Here is a 20,042-nt window from a genome sequence, read left to right on the forward strand (position 1 = left end):
TTTAGCAGTATTAAGTGTCATTAATGCGTCAATTGAAGGCAAATAACCGGAACGAGATGGGCTTCAACTACCGAGCAGCTGTCGTCTTACAATAACAAGCAACAATTACTGGAGGAAGAAGAGAAATTAAAAATCTCGCTAGATTCGATAACTCGTGATTGTGTCGCTCCTTTTTGTTAATTAGCGCTCAAGTGGCATCTATCAGTGTCACTCATCTCAAAATTCAATGTGAACTATCGGGAATTTTGAGGTATTTGCTGTCTTATTTCTCTTAATCCTGGGAGAGTTGGGTTTTAAACTATTATATATATTTACACTTGTACGAAAGTTAAAACCACTCAATACAATAACTTTATGACAAGATTAAAAACTAATTAAAAATTTGCCGTATAGATAGTTATGAAAAAGTGAAAACTAATTAAAAGATTTACAAAAATTTAGGGTAAACCACATATAGTTGCAAACATTAATTATCTGAAATACTATTTTTTTAAACTTAGCTTTAATTTTTTTTTTCAATATTTTGCCAAATATTTTAAACACTTATTTTAAAGTAAAGTAAAAACATTTGAGGTAATTTATACTACTCTCCCTCCTGTATAAGTTATTGATTTAATAAAATATCTTAAATTTAATTAAACTATACTTTTAGAGCAAATTTTTATACCGTCAATTTATTTAATGATGTTTGTAATTTCATATTAAACAATTGCTTTTTTTATTTAGTTGTAGCTTTTAACAAAAAACTATTATCAAAAGATAACATATACTAGTTGTTGTTTGTAAAAAATTTTTTAAGCTATAAAACGACTTATTGTAAGTTTATCTAATTAATTGTTTTTCTTACTTTAAGTATTTTAAATAAAGTGTTCGTTAAGAAAATTGAAATACTTCGTAAGTTTTTTTAAGTAAAGTATTTTTAGTTTACGCTTCGATTTCATTTTGCTGCAAACATTTAAAAGTTTTTTTTTGTAAATCAATTACTTGTAGTTACTCTTGAAAGAACGAAAAACAAATACAGTTTTTTAAGCTTTTTTAAAAGGTAATTGTGATTAAGCTACAATTTTATTTTTAATTAAAATAAGGTTAAGCTTCTTTAATTAAAAAAAAAAAAGAAACTTTTGAGCTATCTTTATGTTATCAATAGTTAGAAAATGTTTAAAAATCATAAATGTCTATTATTTATAGAAATGAATATCGTTATTTTTTAACATTATTAGATATTAATATTTTTTATGGTATAAGTTGTTTTAAAAGCTTGTTTAAATTATAATCATTAATACTTATTACTTGCACAACAACCAAATTAAAATATTTTTTTTAGTAGCTTTAATTTAACTACTAAATAACATTTTTATTTCATAATCTATAATTAGCTTGATTAAAGAACAGTTAAAGTGCTTCAAGTAGATTTTGTTTTTATAAAAATAATAAGGTCTTATAATAAACAATTTCAGCTGTAGTTAAAAACAAATTTTTGGTAAGTCTCATAACTTTTTAACTATCAAAAATTTTAGGTAAAAAACAAAGTACAAAATATGTTATGTTTAGAAAAAAATAAATAACTTAATCAATTAAAAATATAGCAGCCTTAAATTAAAAACACTTATCTAGTTTATTTAATATTAAATTCTTAAGTAACAACCGTCGCTGTTTTCATAATAAAATTTTAAAAGTATGTTCAACAAAAAATGCTTTAGTTGGTTGAACAAACAAGACTTATCTACGACCTACACTAAGTGAAGACCATTAACATTTAATAAATGGGAAGTCATAAAAAGTTAACCTTTTCTAGCAAGCTTCAAGTATTTACCTATTAGGCTGTTCGAAAAGTCAAAAGACTATTTGTTTGTAGGAAAACAGAAAGTTGTCTTTATTGGCGCCTAGGAAGCGATAATTAATCTTGATTATTGGTGACGTCAGGCTTAACCAAAAAAAAAACAATAAAATCAAAATTAAGAGTCAAAAATATCTAAGAAGGAGTACTGATTGCTATAATTAGAAACTAACTATGACAACAAGTTGTATAACTTCAAGATTAACTTAGATAATAAAAATAATATTTTCTTTCCAATTTTTACATGCTTTATTTAAGTTAAAAATAAGTAGTTGACTAATAACTCTGCAGAGTTTTAGATAAAGTTTTCAAAAATCATTTATTTTCAAGTTTAATGACTAACTTTTATATCAGCTATGGCTGATAAGTTTTATAGTTTATGAAATTTCCTTGTTGCATGATAAACTCTAAAAGATAAGAATGATGTTAAGTTTATTAGTACTATTTTGGCAAAAGATTATAGTTATACTTTAAAAGTAATTAACTTTTACTACTAAGGTTCAAACTTACACCAGCTTTGTTAAAACCTTCCACACTGAAAGTTCGTTTTTGATGTTAGTATAACAGAATCATACATTTGACTAATTTATTGCTTTAAAAATTCGCATTATTTTACTTTGTTAACAACAACTTTTTATTTAACTCAACTATCAACTATTTTCGAGGATTTTTTTTGAAAAATAATGTATTAAACCTTTATAGAAAAAAGATAGTATAAATCATACTAACAAGACATATTTCTATACATTTGTTTTAAGACACAAACAAATAGTGCATGCAAGTCAATTAACAGCAAGTCATGACTTTACAATAGTCGTTATAAACACACATATGCAAACGCGATAAGTATGTAAAACATACAGAGCGTATATTCAACTTGTATCAAGTTCATTTAATATTCAGATTCGTGCTGTGAAGTCATGCTAACGAAGGGAAAGTTCACTGATTGGAATTTTTGTTGATACACAATTTTGTCACGACTTGAGTCGTTCAAATCGGCTACTTAGAAGCTGTCTGTATATTTGCTATGTATTATGCTGGCTTTAAACTGTATTATACAAGTTTTCTAAAGTTTTTTTAATTGATACTTGATATAAATAAAGTACAATTTATATATAACTCTTGATTTAGCTGTAAAAACACAGACTTTGAAAAAAAGTTTCTAAATTAAAAGTAAAAATCTTATTTTCAAGTTGACTGAAATAGATTAATCATTTCTAATGAATTTAAAATTTAGCAAAAAAAAATGTTTAAAAGAATTATTAGCTGTACATATTTAAATGTAATCACGTGCTCTTAATGTTATTTTAACTACAGTTTTATTAACAAAAGGACATTCACAACACAAAAAGAAATATTGGCAGGTGCATGGAAGTATTCATTATTCCAATACTCATTGTGTTAAGACTAATGTCAAAATTTATAACATGCGTTTGAAATTTACTCAGATGTTCTATTATGACGTAATTGTGGAATTACGTATAGCTTCTAGTTAGGTTTTTTTTTTTTGTTTAATTTAGCTTTCACGAAGATAATGGGATTTGTTTTATTTGACAAATTGTAACCGGATTTGGTTGTGCTAACTTTAAAGTCGAATGGAAAGAAGTATTTTGATTAGTTGGCTACTTACTAGCTTGTAAAGTAGTTTTATAAAATTTAGTTTTACTAATGTTTTTTAAAGTATTACTAACTACATACTGTTCGTACCATTTGTTTCCCATAACATATTCAAAACTACAGATAGAAGGAAAATATTGTGGTATAAAAAAACAAGTTTGTCACACGGCACACTTCAACAATCTCAACTGTTCACATCTATCTTCTATATTAAAGCGAAACGAAACCCAATTCAAAAACGTCGATCACTCCAGAGTCCGAGACGTTAATAACATGGTCATTTTCGTCTCTGTGGGAAATGTAACCCTGCCACTTTTTATTTGCTTATATTCGCTTAATTGCATTGACTTCTCTTCCTCCCGCTGCTCAGACGCAATTTTCTACTTCAATTACTTTTTATTAAAATTTTTAATTCAACATAACATTGCTGAAATACGGGTTTGTAATTTGATTTCATATTTAAAAAGAAAATATCTAAACCGAGTAGATCAATTAATTTTAATTTGTTTGAAACAATTTTAAAATAAAGTACCGTTTATCGTTTAAATTTGTTTAAAAAATCAAACACCTAACATCGTTTCTTGTTCACAATCCCCTTTTTTTTTTGCTCACATGCAGAGGCTTAGCGCGTTTTCTAAAGACTAATAAGATAGCGCAGAAAAACAAACTTATCACAAAAACTCTCGGGTTAGAATGTTTGCCCAACGACTAGCTGTCAGGGACGCCAGATGGCAAATAAGCAGTATTTTGTTATTCTTAGTCCACAAAGTTCCGCCTTTAATCCCAGCATTAAAGAATTCAACCGATTTGTGTAGTGCTTCCGCGACACCTCTACTTTTGACGTTCGCCTTTTTGTTTGCCAGTTTACACAAGATTTGAATAAAGCGACGGGACTTGAATAAACAATGAATAACAAAATGTGTTGTAAGTATTTTTTTAAGACTCTTCCCACGCGTGCAGTGAAGCTACCGTGAAAAGAAAACAATAAAAAAAAAACATTTAAATAGTATTGAATAAAATATCGCAATATTGTTTAAAATATGTTTAAAATTTTTGTGACGTGAAACTTGTTTTGTCGGTTTAAGTTATATAAGCCGTAGTAATTGTTTTTAGTGGTTAGAACTTTTAAAACAAAAATACTCAGAAATGCATGCATACTTTAAATGTAATACTAACTTAATTACTGGCTTCAAGTTAAGTAGCACTTTCAAGAACTAATTTTTTATAGTCTTATTTTTATGTTTAATATATAGTCTACTTCACAAAGTAAAATAAAAATAACTTGTGTAATATATAGCTTCTAGCTGTATATGTATTGGGTGGGTGTCACTTTTGCACGAGCGTAACTTTTGCACGAGAGGACACTTTTGCACGGCTACTCTTTTGCACCAGCGTCACTTTAGCACGAGAGGACACTTTTGCACGGCGTCAATTTTGTACGTAGGGTCACTTTTGCACGAGGGGACACTTTTGCACGGCGACTCTTTTGCACGAGCGTCACTTTTGCACGAGCGTCACTTTTGCACGGAGGGTCACTTTTGCACGACTTCACTTTTGCACCAGGAGATACTTTTGCACGGCGACATTTTTTCATGATGATAATTTTTACGGCAGCATTGTTGCACAACGATACTTTTGCACAACGTCACATTTTTACGATGAAATTTTTGCACAGCTACATTTGGCACGATGACTTTTTCGCAATGAACATCAATTTTGCATTTTGGTAAAAAGTTTTTTAGCTAGTACCAAATCTGTGACATAGAAAGAAACTGAAAACTAAAACCTAATAAAATGCTTATATTAAAGGTAAAAAATGAAAGATTTAATATCTTAAACAGTAAAAGTTAATTTAGAAACAAACTAACGAAAAGATTAAATGAAATTATTTATAAAAAATTCATACCAGGGACAAAAATGTAATTTATTCAGAAACTAGGATTAAAAAATACTTTTAGTGTTAGTAAATTGTTCTAGTTTATTTTGAACTTTGACATATTAATCAACAACTATGCCTTTTTGTATATTTTACTATACGGTTCAGGTTTATTGTCCATGTGATACACCTAGGCATCAAAACCTAGACCACTTAAACTGAAAGACACATAAAGAAAAGCTAAAATTATCACAAATAGTTTATTTATTAAATTAAAAATAAAAACATAATTTGATATCAAATTTATAGGTCAACATAAAAAGCAAAATTTTAACCACAAACTTATACTTGTTAACGCTTTAATGTAAAACGATCAGCAACAAAATAAAAATTTAACGCTCCAACTACATTAACAATAGACTGGCCGTATAAATAATCATTAAATACATTAAAAAATGACTCATTATTAATAAAGTAAAGGTGCTGCTATAAAATTGAACTATAAACTAAACTATATCTTAAAACTAAATCAATAGTTGATTAAAATTACTTATTAACTTTACTAAAACGAGTATAACACAAATATAAAGATAAAACTTTAAAACTTTAATCGAATTTCTTTTAATTTTTGCAATAAAATAGTTCATTTGGAAGTTTGTTCCATATTTGAGTTGACTGATAAAAAAAAGAATTCTTCCAAGCCTCATTATTGAAATATTGCAGCGGTTGAAGACTAGTATGGTATATTTTCTTTGAAGATAAGTTCAAACTTCCAAATGTTACTCTCTCATTAGCTTATCATGATCATGCAACATTATAGTAATAAAATAAACATCAAGTAAAATTTGAAATACATTTACACTTCATAAATTAACTAAATCTTTTTTTTTTTAAACATTTGTTTAAATTTAAATATATTTAAAATGTTTGTTTAACAAATATACAACGCTAATTTTAACATCAATAGAATATAAGTTTAAAATGATACTCAAGATTCGTGTTTTAAAGCCTTACTAAATTAAGTTTATCTTTCTGTTTAAAAATCAACAAAATTCAGATTATGTTTATTTAAAGTAATCAAAAATTGTTTTTATTTAAAGTTATAAAATGTATATCATCTAGTTTATTTAAATTAAGGTTATAAATATGAGTTAATGAATTGTGGTACGTTATTATATTGTTCTTTGTAAAACTTTAAATAAAAACTTCTATTTAAGAACTTTGTTTAAGCACTGACAAGGTCTTTGACCGAAACTTAGTTTGTAAAATAAATTCTTAAAAGTTTAAATTCATAAAAACTTTACATTAAAATTTTATTAAAAAACTACCACATTTTATTTATTCAAAACAACTGGTTTTTAAGAGCGAATATTAGTTAAGTTGACAAAAAAAAAACCTTATTATTTGAGAAAATAAAAATTAGAAGCGTACAAAATTGAAGTTCCGTTTAAAGTTGACTTATTTTTAAAAATTTTCGCAGTTTATAAGTATATCCGTGAAAAAAATAACGCTGTGCGAAAGTGGCGCCATGCAAATGTATCGTTGTGCAAAATTTTTGATGTATAAAGTGTCGCACAATTTGTAAATCGTATAAAAATACCTTGCAAAAGTGACGACCGTGCAAAAGTAATGACCGTGCAAAAGTGTCTCCTCGTTCAAAAGTGTCCCCTCGTGCTAAAGTGACGCTCGTGCAAAAGTGACCCGTTCCCATATGTATTATATACATAAAACAGTTTGCAACAAGCTAGTTTTATCAAAGTTATTATTTTTGTATGGTTGCATGTATATTTTTACATTTAAAATATGAGTCAATTACTTGAAGCAGCATGATATTTTAGCATCGTTTTTTAATATTTTTTGTAACTTGTATATATTTTTTTCTTTTTTTTTCAAATCATATATTTAAGTAATAAATTTTAATAAAATATTTCTAAGTTTTAATTTCTTTCCAACGACAGTTTTATTCTTCAATAGTTGTTCCATTAATTTAGGTCAAATGCACTTTTTGATAGAACTGTTTTATTGTGTAGGACAAAAATTCTTTGTTGTAGAAACATTTTGAAATAAACAAGGCTTTTTTGTGTTAATGTATCCAGAATTGATATTTTGGAATTTCTAAAGTTTTAACACTTAAAAAATTTTAAGCAAAATAATACGAAAGTTGCATACTTTATATATTTACAGTCTGAGTTTATAAATTTTATTTAACTTAAAAATAAATTAAATCGAGTATACGGTTTAGATGAAAGTTTAGAACATATTTCTATGCTAATTAATGTATTTTTAAAAAACAACAAAAACATTACGTAAAGTTCTGTAATAAATATATAGTAATATGAGAATAAAACTGTTGAGTCTAAATTGCTTTGGTAACAAAGTTTTATTTTTTACTATATTAGAAAAAAACACAGGTTTTTTTTAATCAATGTTTTACACGCACTATAGATCATAAAAAAGAATACATCATATATTTTAAAATACATTGCTACAAGTTGCAATCGTTCATAACAAAAAATAAGTTTCATGCCTTAATAAACTAACAGGTAAACACTATTTGAAAAATTATTTAAATAAATTTACAAGAACAAAAATTTAAGATCACTTTGTATTAACAGCGTACTTTTTGTATGTTTAAAGCAAAGTCTGTATTACTAAAAACTTGATGAAATTAAACTTATTTACTGAAAACTGTTGTGATGAGATTCAAAGTTTAAAAGCTTAAAACAAATTTTTTATACTTTTTAAAGTATACATTGTAAAATTACTATTTTTAACAATGAACAAATGCAACTAAGAACTTTTTTGTGAAAGTATTAAAATACAAACAACATTAAAATGTTTTTTAATTTTCTCCATCTTGAAGTATATAAATAAGGTTACAAAATAAACGAAGTTTAATTGTGGCTTCGCGACATATTTTCTTTTAATAAATAAAATTAAGACCAGTAATTCCTAACTTCAATTGAACCTGTGATATAATAACTGCCTTAAAGCTAAACAACTTTTCAAAAGGAAAAACCAAAAAACTAGACAACTAATTTTAATTTCCCAATAAGCTTGTCAAAACAGAGCACTTAAATTGACGGTTTGAGTTAAAGTTTACTAGTACAGTCATTTAAGTTCCATAAGAAAAAATTCCTACTATTTTACTTATGTTGTTTGTATCTATTATCTTCAAAACTTTTAAATAGCCTAGAAACTAGTATGTATTACTGCTTTTAATTTTTAGTTGAACAAATATTTATTTATTTATTTGATTTTTTTATGAGTTTTATTACAATACTTAAATTAAACACACAGCAAGTTTAAACAAGTTTTATGAGTTTTACAGTATAATTAGTAAGGTTCGACAACTAGTTTTTTTTTGTGTTTGTTTTATAATGATTTAAAATTAATAGTCTCGATTGCCTTATGTTTACTAAAAAATGTATACTAAAATTTTTATTTGAACTATTGAGTTAAAAACCACAAAAGAATATATTTTATAAAAAATATATAAACAGAAAAACAAAAATAAAATTTTGTGTTATTAGACTTTAGATACAAACTAAAATTAGAAAAAACAATAAACATTTCAAAAAAAAGTTATTCATAACTTATTGTTTTTATTACTAGAGTTTTATAAAACTTAAAGGTGAATTATTGACTTTTATAAGTTATTACATGTTTGTAACAAAAATTTCTAAGCAATTAATAAAAGAACTTTAGTGCTGGTTGGTATTCTACTTAAATGTTTATTAATAAAATGAATATATTTTAAGTCATAACTGGTCAATAACAAAGGTTTATCACATTTATTTTGAGAGTTTTACTTAGTTTTTACAATTAAATATTTAAGTTAGATTTAGACTTAATTTAGTAAAAATTGTGGTAATTGGATTTAGTTTCTTGGTTTTTATACTTACTTTTTTTTCGTTTATATTCTCAGATCAAGATTACTTAAATCTTTTAATCGATAAACTTTTTAAACTTAAAACAACATACTAACAAAATCAAATTTTTTAACATATAATTTTGAACGCAATAAGTTTTATAATATTTACTGTTTAAGCATGTTCTTAAATTTTAGTTACCTTAAAAGAATATCAAGTATTAAAGTACTGTTTAATTAAAAAAAAAAAATTTTGACATTGAATACATATCTTTATGAATATAAATACAAACTTATTATCTAGATTTTTTTTTATAGTGTAGTGTTCGCCAAGTATTCGACGTAATCTTGTATCAGCTAGTTCTCCTATAAAGAGTCAAAAATGGTATTTAAAAACGATATGGGTTTTTAACAAAAAAAAAAAGTCTTTTCCAAAGTCTGTATTTTCGCAATTGAGTCTTTGATTTTCTTATTTTGACAATTTTTTTAATAAAAAACGTGACAAAAAAAAGTAATTTTCCGCCTTAAAAACCTTTTGTAGGCAATTCTCCTATCGAGAGTCAAAAACAGTTTAAAATCGATATGGGCGTCTTCCCTAAGGTCCGTATATTTCCAATATATTTTTTGATTCTTTAACTTTGACAATTTTTTTCCATAAATGACGTCACGAATATAAAATCTTATACAGTTTTAATATACATACCTAGTGCTCACAAACCTCGTATTTTATTATGAACTTTATGGTAACAGGTTTAAAAACAAATAGGCGACGATTTTGCACTTACAAATTAAATTTAGTTTATTACAAACATGAATGAGCAATGCTTCAAGTTTTTATTTTATTTTTATATATTAAATTGCACGCTATTTACAAACGAAAAATGTTTGTGTCACACAACTAAAACAAAAAAAGGAACGAAAGTTTCACTATTAATACTATTTGAAAAAGAAGAATTTAATCTGATATTAAAACTTATTTGATATATATGTCAAGTGCTTATATTAGTAAAATATTATTTGATAGAAAACAAAAAACCGAAATTTAAGAAAAATATTAATAAAAGATGTTATTTTGTATAACAAATTAATGTTTTACATACGTTAAGTTTTTACTTTGTTAAAATTGCTTTCTTAATTTACACAACTAAAATAATAAGACAAAAAATGTCATAATTAAAACTGTTTAAAATAAAATAAACTCCAAAATTGATAAGTTAGTTACCATGATTACAATAGCGACAATAACAAGAGCTCTTTTTTATAGCCTCGAAATAACACGGTCTGTAGCCCAGACAAGTAACCTTTCCTTTTACAAAAGCTGCAACTGATCTGTTAGAATATTATACTATATAAAACTGACTAATGAAATATACTAGTATTTAAAACTATTAGATAGTTTTCATTGTAAATAACCCTCTAAGTTTTGTATAGTCAGTATCAAACTAACCCGAAGCACTTTTCCAGTATTGTTTCTGGCTGGAGCAGTATGGTTCCATTCATAGCAAGTTGTTTTGCCATAGACTGTGAAATGTTTGTTTTTACTCTTTTTATACAATATTTTTAATAAGTTTAAATATACCATTTAAAAAATTTGATAAAAGATACGTTTTGAAAAGCGTAATGTTTAAATAATATTTAAACAAGTGAAAGCGAAATATTTAAAATCAAATAACCTCTATCTCACAATAAAGTTGTTGCTATGTTGAATCTTTCTTGCTTAAGTTCTGTTTAATCTGTTTTCAAGTTTATTTCTTTAGGAAAACATTGATACGCTTTTATTATTAGTAATACAGCCTGTAGTTTCCATCAATAATTTAATTTTAAAATGCTAGTTTCGCAAAACTCTTATAAAATTAAGTAAATTGCAACGAATTAATATTAACATTGGTGTTTGGTTTTTAGTAATCATGCGAGCTAGTCACAGTAGTACTTTGAGGTTGTTTTAACTTCGCTCTCGAAAAAAAAGTTCAAAGGGTATAAAAATTTTAGTTGCAAAACTACATAATGGAGAAAAAATATATAACTGTTCAAAATATAGTTTTAATTGTTTGCTAATAAAAGATCCTAGTAAAGTAACTTCACTGGAATATAAATAAAAACAAATTATACAGTAATCTTCCTTTATTCTACCAACATATGTTTCTGTGTGTCAACGAATCAACACACTTCAACTGGGTTGTTAATAGGAAAGATAACTCAGTTAACTTATCTTTCCTATTAACAACCCAGTTGAAGTGTGTTTATTACACAAAAAAAAAAAGAAAAAAAAAAGTTTAAATCAAGTAGACTTTTTTAATCGGGATATTCTTGTCGGTGGGGATAAATAGGATTGTTGCTTTTTTGTTTTGCTGCTGTCATTGTGTGTAGAAGGAACTTTTTTGGTTTGTTCTCCTGGCGACACAGATGACCTGCGAAGCATGTTTAGTTAAATTGTTCGTTCTGTCTTCTGTAATATTAATTTTTAGTTTCTTTATAAACACTTCTTAAAACAAAACACCTCTCAATACAACCAAGATTTATACAAACTACAAATTGTATTTTATTTTGTAGTATATAAAGAATTTTGACTTTTGAATAAAAAAAATAAGACATAAAAGTCATACGATATTATTCATTCAGTTTGTTGTAGTTTTTATATTAAAAACCTTCGATACTCGCCGCCGTGGAATTCATTGTAACCTTGGTTTGGCGTTCTAGGCGACGAGGAAAGACGTGAGTTCGGTGACCTGAGCGACTGGTTGCTGTTTAGGGGGATTGCAGAGGAGGACGGGAGCCTCTTGTAAGTGAAAAGAGGTTTTTTGCTGTTTCTATTGTTCTTGTCATCGGCAGCCACGTTGGCCGGTGTGCTGTATTGCCTGATGAGCTTCTGCTTCGGTTTAATCGATTTAGACGGCGATTCAATTCTTCTGAATAATTTTATAGAGTTAGTTTGCTAAGCTTGGTAAATAATATTTAAAGTTTATTTGCATGAGTAATATGTGAAAGATAGATAATTTTTTAGATTATTATATTTTTAGTATTTTGTTTTTAAATTTTGTTGACTGGATAACAAATTATTACTTTATCAGTCCCCTGGGTGAGAGAGGCTGGATTCCTTTCGATTTCGATAAAACAGTTGTTTCTTTTTCTTTCTGCATTGAAGTCAGCTGCGAAGCGTCAATCGAGTGTTGCCTTTCCACCGAAGGTACCTTTCTGTGGTTCAAAACAGCTATGCTCTTGTTGCCGTGTTGTTTTTGCTGCAGTTTGGCAGGAGACTACAGTTTGGAACACAGGGACTGTTTTTTTATAACCTTTACTTTGCTTACTTTTGTTGTCGGTTTACCTGTTAAAAATGTCATGTTTTAGTGTTTTTTTAATAGAACTTAGTTAAGATAAAAAGAATCAGTTTAAAGCTATCTCCTTAATTTGTTAAACAGTTAATCACAATTATTAAATCAAACTAATTCTCAATTAAATACGTCAATTTTTTAACATACTGTTATCTGGAACTTCTTCATTTATCCGGGCAGAACTCGATAATTCGTCAACGTATTTGTCTTCATCTTGCTTCTTCTTTGGCGAAACTGAGTTCTGTGTGAGTGTTCTGTCCTTCTCCATCCGCTCTATCGTGCTGCTCTCACCGAATCCCTCATCACTCAGTGCCTCCACGTCTGGTGTGCCTATGGAATAATTTTAAATAGTGTTTAGAAAACTCTCACAAACTACAGCAAACATTTTTAAGCAGACTGCTAAAAGCACTGTTTTTAAAAAACAGACTAGAGCAGTTTTAATTTAAAAAGGTAACTTGTACTACAAAAGTATATTGATGTACTCAGTAGAAAAAATGAGAAATTGTATTACAACTTTGTTTTATTTTAGGCAGTTTAATCAATTTTAGATCAAGCAATTTACCTACTGCTACGCGATTTTCAACCAAACTTTTGTCCTCCTGGTACAGTTTTTCCTGCTGTAAGGGCTTACAACTTGTTAGCTTAACCTTGGAACCCATAGGTGGCTTTGATTTAACATAACCACTAGAAGCAGGAATCTTGTTTGATGTAAACTCCTTAGATGCGTCTTTAGTTTTTTCTTTAGATGATCTAAAAAAGTTTTCGAATTAAGTTAACTATTTTTTTAGTAAAGCATGTGTTTGCTTACATTTTTCCAACATTGATTCCTATAAGTATATATTTAGTTTAAAATTTGATTTAAATGTTAAAACTAACTGCAATATTCATTATTAAAAAAGTTATAATAACTAAAACTATACACTTATATTTTTAACAACCTGCTGAACTTGGACTTCATTATTCCCACGATGGACTTGGAGCTGGTGCTTCCGTGCAGCGGCGCCAGAGGTTTCGGTTTTATCGAAGGGGAACCACCATTCAGGTTGGGACACACCGTCTTGTTGATTGGAATTATGTTGAAGTCGAACGACCCCGACCGGTGGTAGTCGAAGGGGATTTCCCTCTTGTAGAAGTCACTTTGTGGTTTCAGCGGCGCCCTTTCGCCTGTTAGTAATGAGCAGTAAATAAAATTAACTTCCAAAGTGTCGGGCTTCAGAGCTTTTAAAAAACAGTTAGTGCGGTCAGGCGCTCGTTACACGGCACTTGAAACGCAAGGCGTGTTAAATTGAAGCCATAAAACAATAAGGGTGTGAATTTAATGTTTGTGAAATTTAATAATGTTTGTGTTTACGAGATAGCATTTGTAAAACAAACGAGCGAGTAATTGTAAACACAGAAGTTCGCTTTGATGCCGATAATGAATTTAACGGTGCTGCATTGTGATATAATGTGCTTTTAAATTGTTGCAGGAACTAACAGTTTTCAGTGAGTGTTCTTCTGTTTTGCAAATCGTCGTTGTAGTTGTTAAACTTGCTGAACTGCTGCTTGGCCCCTGTTTCAGGGTTGTAGCACGTGACTTTGGACGTTTCTTGCGATGCTTTGTGCATCATAAACTCTGCAAATTAGTGTAATTAGTCTGCACGTTTTTAAACTTTATGCATAATTGATAAGTTAATAGCTTTATGTGGTTAAATATACCAGAGTAATAAAAAATAAAATCCGCAAACAGTATCATGCGTATGTGATTAAAAAACTTTATGTATGCAAGTTTGGTACCAAAACAGTTTTCTTTTGACTTCATAGAACTAATTTAACAAAAATTCTAAGTATTTTTTCTTTTTGTTATGCAAAAAACCTAGGAAAGTTTTATAGCCATTTAACAGCATATTTTAAATGTTTTTGGAATTAATTCAATCCTACCACTATTGTATTCCAAATTGTATATGTCAAGTTTAAAGCACTCAAACATTTTTATAAAATTTATGAAACCACTCAAATACTATTTTTGAAGTTCATGAATGAAAAGTTTTGAAAAAACGTGAAAAAACTCTATATTTAGCTGTGCAGCTTGTACTTTTCTTAATTTTAGTATTTTTGAGTGAAATATTAAACCAATGAATTGTTTCTTGGTTTGTAACAAGACATGCAATTTTGGGACGTAAAAACAACTTTTTGATAAAATATTTAAAACCAAATTTAAAAAAGTGATATAATTATATTTTAATAATAAAAACAAACTTTGCTGGGGACAAACGAAATTGTCTTCACTGCAGTTGTCGTCCTCGACTGCAAAATTATCGAATTCTCGCATCTGTGAAAATTTCACGGTTAGTTTAAGGGTTTTTTGAAAAAAAAAGTTAAATCAGTTTTCTTTTTTTTTTAAACGCTTTTTTATTACGTAAGTATTTTTTTAAAATTCTTGGAACTATGTCAATAAGTCTACAAGCTAGAAATAATTTGTATTTCGGATTTTTTATTACAAACCGGTTTAAACTATTAACAATAAAAAATATAAGTAATATTACCAGTTCAATTAATTTAACTAAAAATAGAAAAAAAAATCTTTTTTTATAAATTTTACTCATAACTTACCATGCAATCTTGTTGCAAAAACATCCCAACTGGCAAAGACTCTGTTTTTTGATTTCCTCTTTGCATCATGTTTTTTTGACACAAATTAATTTCTTCCAGTGTCGCGTAATTTTTGAATGCATCCATGTCACTTGAATGAGAGTAACTTTGGTCTGAAATTTTATATATATATATATATTTGCATACGTTATTCAAATTTATTTTTACATTTTAAAAATAAAAGTTACAGTAAATAAACGAGCGTTTTTAGTTAATTTAGGGTTAAGCTATACCTGTATAAGTAGTTTAAATAATTCATAACTTAGGTTAAACTACTCATACTTTATAATTTTTTGATTTTTGTTGTTTAAATACAATAAAAGTTTAACTTAATCACATAAATCAGTCAATCTGATCTGTTTGCTTTGTGTATCGTAAAACAGTGTAAGATTTTGATGAATGAGAAAATATAAATCTCACAAAGTCAGCTTTAATGATTCATGCCCTTGAAAAGTACTTTGTGTGTAATAAATTAATTTGTGTCACATTTACAGATTATGTAAGGTGCTATTAGCAGCCTTGTGTTATAACATCAAAGGAAAACTTGCTATCTGAGTAACGTTTAGTTTACATACTTGAGCATTATAAGTTTTGTTCAACTAATGGTTTGAACCACTAAATTAGTTTTATTATAACGTTTACATAATTGTATTGTGTTGTTTTTATTAAAGTTGTTTAACTTTTCATTGAAAAATTGATTTCTGTTTACGTAAGTATAACTTTTAATCGTCTATCTTCTACCGTTAGAACCTCATTTATTTTTATTCACCATTATAAACGCTCGTAGAAATTTTAGCCTATTTATTATTGATAGAAACTAACCTAGCAATCTTATCGCTTCTTCTTGATAGTTACATGTCTCATCACTATTCTCCTCAGTACAGTATCTGTTTTTGTAGTACTTTTTAACTTATTTTAAATAAACTACAGTTAATCTTTTTACTATTCAAAATTATATTAAAATAAAATAATACTGACAAGCTTTTAAATTTTTACTTGAGTCTTTTGTTGGATTTTGAAGTTTTTGTTTTAAAGCGGTTATAATCTACTATTTGAGATATTCAAATTAAAAACAAAACAAAACTTTACTTACACTTCATCATCCTTGATTTGATGGTTTTCGTTTTGTTGATAACCTTCTTCAACAAAATAATTATTTAAGTAGAAAGAATTTCTGTTTGAAACATCATCTGCTTCCACTACAACGTTCACACACCTCTTTTGTGTTTCCGCCTTGACAGGTTTCTTACCTCCGTTTGTATACCCTTTATATAAATAGACATATACGTAGATTAAACTTTTAAGTATCATCTATCATTATAATACTTAAAATGACTTTTTAGACTTTAGTTTTCGGCATTAACGAAAAATTATTCCCTACTAATATTCAAAAAGATTTGTATAAAACAAAAAAAAATTCTACAAAAAGATTTACAAAATTAAAACAAAACAATTTAGTTTCAGGCAGAAAAATGATACCACCAAACACGAATCGTCATTAAGGGATTAAGATCTGGTAAACAAAGATAAACAACTGTAATAATAAGTAAAAGATTTATTGGTTAATTTATAAAAACTGTCACACGCTTTTTTAAGTGTTTGCAAATAATCATTAGGCTTTAATGACGTTATCTAGTAAAAATTTTGACTAAAATCACATTATCTTAACTAATCGTTTACTTAAAAATAACAGCGTCACGAAATCGTAGGAACATGGCTTTTATTTATTTGTAAATTATCTTAACTTAGCGGATACTTTTAAAACTGAAATACAAGTAAAAAAGCAATTAATAAAAAAGTAGTACTTTAAGTAAATTTTTAACCAGTAGTTTTCAAAAATGAAAGTTTAATTTTCCTCTTTTCCGATCTTTTAAACAAATTTTCATTCAAGTTTCTAGAAACATTTTGATTACACACTATTTGATGAATACTTAGTAAAGCCTAATTCATTTCAGTTTTCGTAATATTTGCTTATTCAAAAGTGTTTAAAATCACTTGTAACGTTGTCGATTTCCGTCGAAGACCAGCCACGATTTTTGAACCTCGAGTTTTGCTGGCTTTTGATTGGACGTTCTTCTGTTTCGTGAAAAACGTCTTCACTTTCCGATTCGCTCTCCACCTGCTTCTTGCTGTTTGTTTCCACATCTTCATACACCTTCACTGCCATCTTCGGTTTCATCTCGTCGGTTCCATGCGGTTCGCAGTTCATTTTCCCGCTACAGTCGGAATGCTTCAGATCTTCTTCTGCGGTTTTGTCTTCGGAGGGTTTCACTTCGGTTTTTTGAATTTTTTCTGCCGGTTTAGTGGAAAGTAGGAGGGAGAGGAACGGAGCCAGTTTCGTGAAAAGCTGCTCGATAAGTTGGTCTGGCATACCTGCAATAAATTTTAAAAATATGTTTTGTGTTTTCGTTTTTATCTTGTTTTGTATTTATTATTATGTTTTTTTTTTTTCAAAGCTATTTCGTTTATTTTTATTTGTAGTTTGGTTTTTCAAGTAGTTAACAACTTTTTAAAAAGCATAAACATGTATATTTTATCGAAAACATTTCGTTTAATGTTTTATTGGTATAAGGCAGGGGCGTAGCGTGGGGAGGGACACTGGCGCATGCGTGCCACCGAAAAAAAGAAAAATGTAAAAAAAAGAATGTAATATCTTTGTCCTTTATAGTTCATTTTTTCTGCTTAATTTGCCTTTTTTCAACCATGTTTATCTAGTATTCAAAAAGTTAAACGAAATTTTGAATACCAATTAGTGACAAGTTAGGAAAGTACATGTTATTACTCAATATACTGATTCGGTGCGTAATTGCAAATGCGAACCGATGTTGATGAAAAACTCCATAAGGAAACGTTTTATAAGTTCATTAACTTCATAAGAATTTAGGCTCAAAAAGCACGCAATTAATATAGCGCACCGCTGTAGTATAACCTATGGCAGATCATTTTTCTAAAAAAAAGTTTACAAAAATACGTCACGCAAAAAGAAAAATTAAACAATTTTACAAGTTTTTCTTTTATGCTACATTGTTTTACTACATTGTTTTAAGACTACTGCTAGTTTTCTGAACTTTATTTTTGTAAACATACAAGAAAAAGCGTGTCGGCCTATGAGAAATAAACTTTGTTTGTGATTTTTATTTTAAACAAATACAATCAAATGAAATAAATTTAAAAAGTATACTTTTAACTATTTTACAAAGTTTTAATACACTGTAATAACAGTTATAAAGTTGGTCTATTTTAACTTCTGTGTAACTTTATTAAAATTATGTGCAATGAGGTGTTGTTATCACTGTTGTATTGTGTATTAAAAAGATTGATATTTTTTTTGTAAATAAAACAGATACTTCCGTTTTATTGAATATATTAACTTTAAAAGATATAAAGTTTACTTTAAGTAATAAAAACAATTTCTATTTAGTAAGTTTACATTTTCTCAAGTATAAGTAATTCTAATGAAATTTATAATTTTATTTAATTGTTTAATTTTGTAATATATAAATATTTTTTAAAACAGTTAACGAACTTGTTTTACTTAATAAATTTATTTCAATTATATTACTTATAAAAAGTTTTTTTATAGCTAATTACAAAAGTTTTAATTTAGAGAATTTTTTGAGAAAAAAATTTGCGCACCCCCTGACCAAAATACCACGCTACGCCACTGGTATAAGGTATATATAAAAAAAAGAATTTCAGAATAAGTTTAAAGTAGTTACAACGTTTACGTAACACTTTACTAGTTACAACTAAAAAGTCATTTATGAGAAAAATATCAAATTTTAACTACCGGAGTAATTTAACAGTTAAATGTCAAAATGGCATAAATTGTTTAGTTATACAGTTACCTTGCTCTTTTATTACAAACGCCTTTTTATTTTTTGCCTTAAGATAGAAATTAGGCGAAGAAAATGACATAACGAGTGAGGAATTCCACACCAACAGGAGAAATTGAAAGTCTCAATTGTAAAATTACCTCAAGTGCAAGGTAAAGTTGGATATTCGTTACGTGCGATTATTTAGTATCTGAAACAGAAAAAGTAGAAGAGACATTTTCAAGGGATTTCTTTCATGCGTGTTTTTTTTGCGAGTTGATCAAAAACGAGGCTGTTTGCCAGCAAAAATGTATTTAACCTTGTCGGCACGTCTTTTGATTCTTATACATCAGCATGCTTTGTTTGAACAAAACAGAAAAACTCCTGTATCACGCTTATATATATATATATATAGGCTTTTTGTTCGGTTTCGACATTCGGAAATTTATTTTCAAATATAATAACCTGTTTGTTCAGCAAGTTGTTTCCAGTTCGCCGAAGTTTCGCTTCTTTTAAGCTCCTTGTTTTCTTGTATCAGCTCACTCGAAGATTTTATTCTTTCTTTTTTAGTGAAAAATTTGGTTAAGATTAAGTACATAAATGTTTAATGAGACAGCTTTTAGGTTATATTTAACTCTTACTTTTATTTTTATATATACGTATAGTTATATTAACGACAAAAAAATTTTTTTGATCCGTATTTCTAAAAAAATAACTAACTTTTATTTATTTTTTACTTGACTAAGTTTAGCCACTATATTTAATAAATTTAGTTTTTGATAATAACACTCACATTATGTTATTTTACAACTTATTTAAATAGGTACAATAATTAATAAGTATAATTAATGTATGCAAATTTCTTACTCTTTGTGTTTAGTTTGTTTTTGTTGGTAAGTTCTTCCACTTTGTTTCTCAATACGTCACATTCATCAAATAGTTCATCCCTTTCTTTTTCAACAAGCATCTTTTCTGTTTCCACCTAATTTATATGGAATTTATATTCAAAATACTCATTTAATTTACAATTTAAAAGTGTTCAGTACTACAAAAAAGCTGTTTATAA

General features: G+C 27.6%; 2 protein-coding genes across 2 annotated transcripts; both read right to left on the reverse strand.

The window, feature by feature from the left end:
- Nucleotides 1-10,413: 10,413 nt before the first annotated feature.
- LOC145844267 (uncharacterized) lies at nucleotides 10,414-12,433 on the reverse strand. Its single transcript, XM_082951649.1, has 6 exons — nucleotides 12,262-12,433; nucleotides 11,847-12,107; nucleotides 11,490-11,609; nucleotides 10,875-10,934; nucleotides 10,649-10,722; nucleotides 10,414-10,530 (listed from the first exon to the last, which is right to left on the reverse strand). Exons 1-4 carry the CDS (start codon nucleotides 12,336-12,338, stop codon nucleotides 10,919-10,921), a joined length of 474 nt encoding a protein of 157 aa, XP_082807775.1. The 5' UTR covers nucleotides 12,339-12,433; the 3' UTR covers nucleotides 10,414-10,530; nucleotides 10,649-10,722; nucleotides 10,875-10,918.
- LOC145844266 (uncharacterized) lies at nucleotides 12,341-19,952 on the reverse strand. Its single transcript, XM_082951648.1, has 12 exons — nucleotides 19,844-19,952; nucleotides 19,442-19,537; nucleotides 17,157-17,534; nucleotides 16,255-16,426; nucleotides 15,984-16,048; nucleotides 15,123-15,274; nucleotides 14,769-14,841; nucleotides 14,008-14,145; nucleotides 13,469-13,694; nucleotides 13,093-13,280; nucleotides 12,678-12,860; nucleotides 12,341-12,523 (listed from the first exon to the last, which is right to left on the reverse strand). The coding sequence occupies exons 1-12, from the start codon at nucleotides 19,941-19,943 to the stop codon at nucleotides 12,456-12,458; spliced, it is 1,839 nt and encodes a 612-aa protein (XP_082807774.1). The 5' UTR covers nucleotides 19,944-19,952; the 3' UTR covers nucleotides 12,341-12,455.
- Nucleotides 19,953-20,042: the final 90 nt, after the last annotated feature.

Source organism: Thalia democratica, chromosome 9 (genome assembly GCF_965202585.1).
Source record: "Thalia democratica chromosome 9, ktThaDemo2.hap1.1, whole genome shotgun sequence".
In the NCBI taxonomy this organism is placed as follows: Eukaryota; Metazoa; Chordata; class Thaliacea; order Salpida; family Salpidae; genus Thalia; species Thalia democratica.